Source organism: Myotis myotis, unplaced genomic scaffold (assembly GCF_014108235.1).
Source record: "Myotis myotis isolate mMyoMyo1 unplaced genomic scaffold, mMyoMyo1.p scaffold_m19_p_28, whole genome shotgun sequence".
Lineage (NCBI taxonomy): Eukaryota > Metazoa > Chordata > Mammalia > Chiroptera > Vespertilionidae > Myotis > Myotis myotis.
The window spans coordinates 3,078,546-3,085,708 of record NW_023416333.1 but is presented as its reverse complement, the minus strand read 5'-3'; the positions used below and the strand labels follow the sequence as shown (position 1 = coordinate 3,085,708).

The 7,163-nt window shown below is 53.4% G+C and overlaps 1 protein-coding gene across 8 annotated transcripts; it reads right to left on the bottom strand.

Moving 5' to 3' along the window:
- Positions 1-1,070: 1,070 nt before the first annotated feature.
- Positions 1,071-6,554, bottom strand: KLK8 (kallikrein related peptidase 8). Of its 8 annotated transcripts, none has more exons than XM_036295963.1 (6): positions 6,455-6,554; positions 5,979-6,169; positions 5,302-5,494; positions 4,874-5,133; positions 3,089-3,222; positions 1,071-1,274 (listed from the first exon to the last, which is right to left on the bottom strand). In XM_036295963.1, the coding sequence occupies exons 2-6, from the start codon at positions 6,046-6,048 to the stop codon at positions 1,113-1,115; spliced, it is 819 nt and encodes a 272-aa protein (XP_036151856.1). In that variant the 5' UTR covers positions 6,049-6,169; positions 6,455-6,554; the 3' UTR covers positions 1,071-1,112. The 8 variants fall into 8 exon arrangements, with proteins under 8 accessions (XP_036151856.1, XP_036151861.1, XP_036151858.1 ...); XM_036295968.1 differs by having other exon boundaries at positions 5,302-5,461; positions 5,979-6,056; positions 6,455-6,538; XM_036295965.1 differs by having other exon boundaries at positions 5,979-6,056; positions 6,455-6,536.
- Positions 6,555-7,163: the final 609 nt, after the last annotated feature.

Here is a 7,163-nt window from a genome sequence, read left to right as displayed (position 1 = left end):
AAATGCAGAAGCAGTAGAAAAGGGATTTGCAGCACCAAAGGTTGTTAGCAAGAAAGTCATAGAACATCCTGGAAGAGCCAGGAGAGAGGTGCAGAGGGGAGCCTGTCTCCACTTGGTTGCAATACATTATATCCTCACAACAACTACCCACTCCACACACATCTTTCCTAAGAACTGCCCCAAATTTCCTCTTCCCCACACTTCAACTTGGACACCAGCAATGATGTGCCTCACCCCCTTCTTCCACAGCAGTTACCCCCGGGCAGCTCTAAGCTGTGAGAAAGAGTGCTATTTCTCCTGAGGGGAGCTGGGGGAGGGAATTGGTCTCACAGACATCTCAGGGCTGTCAGTGTCCTATTTCTTCACCTGGGTGGTGCTTTATGGGTGTTCACGAGTGCATGTTTAGTTGTCAACATACTTCCTGCACCCTATTTTGCATATTTCAAAATTTTAACAATGCGAGGAAGAAGAATCTCTCCTCGGCGGGTAAGAACACATTAGCTGCTCAGGAAAAAGAAACATAAACCCTCTCAAGTCTGTCTTTGACAGGCCATGCCATTGGATATTAGAAAATTCTTACAAGTCTTCATCAGAGAAAGACAGGGATCACATGATCTCGCTCATATGTGTAATCTAAGTAACACAGTAAACAGATGAACGGAGTGGATCCAGAGAGACAGAAGCATAGAACAGAGTGCAGAATCTCAGAGGAAAGGTGGGGGAGGATGGATGGGTGGGAAGTATTCAACCAAGAACCTTGTATGGCCCATGGCCACAGATAGTGCGGTGGTGAGGGACTGGGACGGGCTGGAGGGGGTTAATGGAAAAAGGGGGACATATGTAATACAACAATAAAGGTTTTAAAAAATTCTTACATGTTTTCTCTCCCCTGAAATTAATCTCCCCTTCCTCCAACTCTTTCCAGGAAAACGGGGTCCTTTCAGGCAGTGGTAATGGCCAGAGTGGCCTTGGGGTCCTGGTCTCTCTAGACCTCCTGTCAAGCCTCCCATAGTGCACAGATTCTGTCTCTCCACACTCCCAGCAGGGCCAAAGCAAGACAGGCAAAGAGCCAGGCCATGGTTTTTGGTTTATTGAGGGATCCAAAGCTTGTCCTAGGCTGAGCTCCTGCTGCCCATGGTCTTCTTGATCCAGTCGAGGTAGCGGCAGAGGTTGGTGTAGACACCAGGCCTCTGGGGCTGCCCGCAGGGGTCCGATCCCCAGGATGTGATCCCTTGGAGAACTCCACCACACACCAATGGGCCCCCGGAATCGCCCTGCAGGGGAGTAGGGGGAGAGTTTCACCTAAGATACCCAGCATTTAGCACCAGCTCTGCTGCATGATTGGCCCCCCAGCCACTGGGAACAAGAGCATTGTCCCCTGGTTCCAACCGCTGGTTGATGTAGGGAAGCACGGGACTTGGTTGGAAAGTTTGTAAGGATTCTCTGGAAGGTCGGATACCTAGGGGAACCTTGCTGAGGGTGGTAGACCCTGCCTTGATTTTTCCAAACAAGCCTGAGCCCCTGGGTGTTTTACTGGAATCTTTATGTTTAGATTTCAAAACGTCCTTGTTTTAAAGACACTACAGATGCAGGTGTTTTCTCAAGGATGCTTACCCTGCTAATAGTATCTAGAGCAGCAGTTCTCAACCTGTGGGTCGCGACCCCTTTGGCAGTCGAATGACCCTTTCACAGGGGTCACCTAAGACCATCCTGCATATCAGATACTTACATTACGATTCATAACAGTAGCAGCATTACAGTTATGAAGTGGCAATGAAAATAATTTTATGGTTGGGTCACAACATGAGGAACTGTATTTAAAGGGCCGGAAGGTTGAGAACTACTGATCTAGAGGTCAAGTTTAGTTCAAGCTGTTACTACAGTAAAAGCCTAAGGAGGCAGGCAAATGGGGCTGTCTGGTTCCTTTAGCCAGGCAGTCCCTTGGCCCTCTCTTTCACAGAAACGTGTGTCAGAGTAATCATCTGTTGCTTAGGGTCTGCTGGTCAGCCCCAGCAGGCTAGGGTGAGCGAGAGGTTAAGAGAGTGGGGTGGGGTCTTCCACATACAAGGGACCAGACAAATTGTCTCGGGGGGGTGAGGGAAACCCCGGCCAATGAGAGAAGAGAGTGCTCTGAAGGGTCCCATCTAAAGAGAAAACATCAGGGACTGAGCTGATGTGTTCTCCATTCCTGGCTTTTGGTGAACAGATCATTGAATCTAGTTACCAAACATGAAAAAGAGCAGGGTTCCTGTACACATGCACACACGCATGTACCTATGCCAATAATTGCAGGAGTCTGTGGGGAGAAACCATCCTCTCTAAGAACCATTCACAGAAACTGATTTCAGGGCAGGATCACTGATGGAATGACTGTGTTCCCGGCCAATGGGGAAGAACTGCAGTGGAGCATCGTTTTCAGGGTCCAATCATTGGCAAAGGGGGCGGGGTTTCCATGCCGGGGACAAAGCCAGGAAGAGCCCTGAAGACGAGTTGCAGCCAATGGAAAAGAGAGAGTTAACATCTGTGGCAAATCCCAAGACATGTTATCTTGGGGATGAGGCGTCTTTGAAGGAGGACTAATCCATGGCACCCTTCCCTGGCCAATTGAGAAGAGAGCATGACTCCCCCAAGAAACCAATCAGGAGCAGGCAGCTGTGCTAAGAAACGGAGTCAGGAGCCAAATCAAAGTGGCTGAGTAGCTGGTGGATGGCAGAGTCTGCACAAACGTCGGAAGGTTGTGCGCCCTGTAGCCTCCGACTCTCTCCTTCATGGAAACATCCTCTCACCCCCTTTAACTTTCCCCTCCCTGAACCTCATCCTCATCCTGCAGACAGGGGTTTCCATAAAAACGACAGCGACTACTCAACGCTTCTGATCCCTGCGCTGTGTGACCTGCAGGGAGAGTGTGGCCTTCTCTGAATCTTCTTCCCACCTTATAGAGACGGGAACGAGCCTTTGGGGTCACCCCACTGCGGTGCCTCCAGCCTCTACCAGGAGAGAAAGGGGGTGGCGGGGGGGGGGGGGGGGAAGGGGTTTCAGGTTGGCTAATTCAGAGGGATTTTGATTGGTTGATTAGGAAGTCACTCACCTGGCATGAGTCAGCCCCACTGCTGTCTCCGGCACAGATCATGGCCTCGGTGACTTTCCCAGGGTAGGCGTCTTCACACCTCTTCTGGGACACAATTTTGACTTCTGCACAGTTGAGGGCATCTGGAAGGCTCTCTGAGGGAGTACAGGCTGTAAGCTCCCAGAGAGAGCAACCCTTGCCCTCCATGCCTGCCTGGATCTAACCTTTCCTCTGCATCCACAGCTGCAGGGGGCGGGGGGTGGGGGGAGGAACAGGGGTAGTTTCTGGCACATTCCTTGTGGCTCATGATTTCTCACCATCTTCAACAGAGCCATGGCCCCTGGTGTCGGACCATTGGATCCTATCTTTTGTTTCTTGCCTTGAGTCATTTTCAAATTAAGAGTTGGGACAGGAGGATTTGGAGGTGCCCTCTTGTGACACATCTGTCCCACTCCCTCCAGTCTTCCCACCCCCAGGCCACCAGGTTCTCAATCTCAGCTGAATTCTACTTCCCATTTCCGTCGTCTCTTCCTCCTCCTCCTCCTCCCCCTCCTCCCCCCCCTCCCCCTCCTCCCCCTCCCCCTCCTCCCCCTCCTCCCCCTCCTCCTCCTCCTTCCCCTCCTCCTCCTCCTCCTCCTCTTCCTCCTCCTCCCCCTCCTCCTCTTCCTCCCTCCCCCCCCCCCCGCCTTCTCCGACCATCTTAAATAAAACACCACACCTCTATCACTCCCTATCCCAGTGATGGCGAACCTATGACACGTGTGTCAGAGCTGACATGCGAACTCGTTTTTATGGTTGATTTTTCTTTGTTAAATGACATTTAAATATATAAAATAAATATCAGAAATATGTTTTTGTTTTACTATGATTGCAAATTCAAAAAATTTCTGTGTGTGACATGGCACCAGAGTTAAGTTAGGGTTTTTCAAAATGCTGACACGCCGAGCTCAAAAGGTTCACCATCACTGCCCTATCCTCTTACCTTCCAGGGTATTTCATTATGCCACAACTCGCATATTTCATGTTCTATGTTATCTATTTTCCTCCACCTGGCATGCAACTCTATAAGGACAGGGACTCATCCCGTCCAGCATGTGGGGCCTGTCAGATCCTCACAAGTGTTTGCATTTTAATGACTGTAAGTGGAATTTGTCTTTCTTATTTGCCTTTGAGCAGTAGGTTTGAGTGGGGAAACGTAGGCACCTCTACCAGCCAGGAGTTATATGCTCGCATCTCGTTTAATCTTCACAACAGCTTTTGGAAGGAGGGAGTTATTTGTTCCCTCTTTCACTCATCCACATGATCATCCGACAAATACGTATTGAGCACCAGGAATGCCCAATTAAAAAAATAGATATAACATGAGCCCTTATGGAGCTTCAGAGTCTATCCATTCGTTTAGATAAACGAGTGAGGCCGAGAGCCTGGGCCAGTATTCTTGGGTTCAAGAGGGAAAACGGGCTGAGAAATCTGCTTTCTTGGGCCATTGTAAATCCTTTGTATCCCAAGTCTATTAATGAGATTATATAAAATCCTATACAACAAAGATCTCATAACACGTTACTCTCCATCATAAAAGAGGGATTCATCCATCCATCCATATTTTCGAGCCCTGCTAAACAATGTGTTACTATGCTTTCTCCCACCAATCCTATTGATATTCTGGCCTTCAAAGTTCCTAACATGGACCACTTGTGAATTGCAACCCCACAGTCACATTTCCTTCCTTATGTCCCTCCAGGGGTAAAGTTTTGCTAGTGGCTTGGGGTCCACTGGGAACACCAGCTCCTCCTCCACTCCAATTACCTTGGGGGCTGGTAATAGTGCCCCAGCCTGAGATGGTGCACTTCTGGCCATCTTGAGGGCAGTGATCTGTCAGGTTGATGGGCTTCACGCTGGGCCCTGCGGATGCTGGTTCACGTAGTCGAAGGAGCATCAGGTCGTGGTTATGGTCCTCACTGTCGCCACTGAAGCAGGGATGTGGGATGGACTGGGCCACGGCCCTCTCCTGTGCCGGCCCACTCTTATTCTGCAGGCTGTGCTCTCCCAAGCGGACTGTGTAGTTCCTGTAGTGATGAGGATTAGTTTTGGGATGCAGGCGTCCAGGCTCCCAGCTCCCTCTTCTCTCAGACCTCTTCCCTTAGAGGCCTGGTACCCAGCTCTCTTTCCCAAGGTAAAACACAGCCCCCTCCTTCACCAGGCCCAGCCCACCTCTGCCCCAGGCACCCACTCACGGTTTTTTACAATGGGCTGCCGTGAGGACCCAGTTGTCATCTATGAGGACACCCCCGCATAACAGCTGGTCCCCCTGGAACAAGGCTGTCTGCCAAGGCTGCGAGTTGGGCTTGCACGGCTGGCCCCCCAGCACCTTGCTCTCCTGTGCCCTCCAGTGCCCTGCAGCAGGAGGGAGAGGTTGAATCGCCACCCCTGGGGCAGTGGAGGGGGAATGAGGGAGGAGGGCAGGAAAACCACTGTGGGTTCAAAGGGACACACCCCAAGTTCTCTGCTTGCCTCCCTCCTGTGTCCACACACCCTCCCGTGTGGGGCTCCCGCCTGGCACATACCACCGCACACATTCACACGTACACTCAATGAACTCTGTGAGTCATCACACAGAGTCACACACCCAAGCATGCTTCCACATGCTCCTACACTCCCATGTGTGTCTTCTGCCCTCGGCAAGCAGCCCCATGAGCTAGGTGTGCTCATGCAGATTTGCAGCATCCCCTGACTCTCCTACCTGCTGTCCCCAGAGCCATGCCTCCGCCCGCCCCCACCAAAGCCAGCCCCTGAAGCCCCCACATGCGGTCACACACCTCACACCTCCCTCACCCACCACAGGCACCCACACAGCCACCACGGCGTGCACACAGGCGCACACTCACCACCGGTGCCGTCCGGCCCTCCTCACCTGCACAGGCTTCCAGCAGCAAGAGCAGGAAGATCCAGGTGCACATGGCAGCAGGCGGTGGGCGTCCCATGCTGAGGCCTGGGGGAGGGAGAGCCTGGGCTGAGAGGAGGAGAGGGGAGCCTGAAATCCTAGTAGGTTCGTGGGATGGGGGGTCCAGGGGAGCAGAGCATCCAGAGCTGTTCTTCTGGGTCCTGTGGGAGGAAAAGGCTGGGACCCAGAACCTGGGTCTTAGAAGGGGGTGGGGCCCCGATTCCTGAATCTGAGGAGAGAGGGGGCGGTGGGTCTGGATTTTTAGGTTCCCAGGGAGAAGGGAGTTAGTATCCCGGACTCCTGAATCTTGGGGAAGAGGAGGCTGGGGCTCAGATTCCCGGGGCTGGAAGGAGGAGGGGATCTGGGGTTAAAGTCCTGGGCCTGAAGGAGGAGGGGCCCGGGTCCAGGTGCCAGGCTCTGAGAGGCCAGGGGGCGGGGCCACCTACTGATTCTGACCCAGAGGAAGAGGCCCCAGGAGCTCACTCTGCCTGGTCCAGGGACCTGGAGCCTTTTAACTGGGACTCCCCGCCTCCTGCTCCGCCTCCTCCCGCCCTGAGCTGACAGAGCACCCTGGGCTGGAGGGAGGGGGGGCTGCGGGGCTGAGGCTGAAGGGAAATTCTCCAGGGAGGAGGGGCTGGATTCTCGGGGCCAGAGGCCAGGGAGAGAGGGGCTCAGTGCTGTGACTCCTGGGTCAGAAACAGAAAGGACTGGGGGCTCAGACGTCTGTCTAGGTCTGAGAAGAGAAGGGGGCTGAGGACTTAGCCTCCTGGGTCTGAATGAGGAGGGGGAGGATGTCTGGATCCTGCATACAAGGATGAGAGGACTTGGGGCCCGGACTTTGGGACTGAGGGAGGATGGGGGGAAGAGCAAAGAGGGGCTGCTGCCAGTAACCCCCAACAGAAGACAGGCAAGTCTTGGTTAGGACACCTGAGGGCGGGTCGGCCCCGCCTTCTGTCCCCTGAGAGGGTGGGATCTGGGCAGGCAGGTTTGGGAGGCACCGTGACCTGGTTTCCCCTTCCCCTGGGGGCGACCGGACCAGCCTGACAGAACCCAGGAGGCTTGCTGCAATAGGGCTGATGGGGACAGACTTCAGGCAGGACCGACCCGGGGAAATTTCAACGCGGTGACGGTTCCCTACCGGCGCTCCACCGCCCA

What these genes read in the sequence shown, in the direction of transcription:
- KLK8 (XM_036295963.1), bottom strand. Translation starts at nt 6,048, where the DNA reads ATGGGACGCCCACCGCCTGCTGCCATGTGCACCTGGATCTTCCTGCTC. An exon ending in GCTGCTGGAAGCCTGTGCAG is followed by an intron (nt 5,495 to 5,978) that starts GTGAGGAGGGCC and finishes CCACTGCCCCAG; the next exon opens with GGGTGGCGATTCAACCTCTC. An exon ending in GCAGCCCATTGTAAAAAACC is followed by an intron (nt 5,134 to 5,301) that starts GTGAGTGGGTGC and finishes TCATCACTACAG; the next exon opens with GAACTACACAGTCCGCTTGG.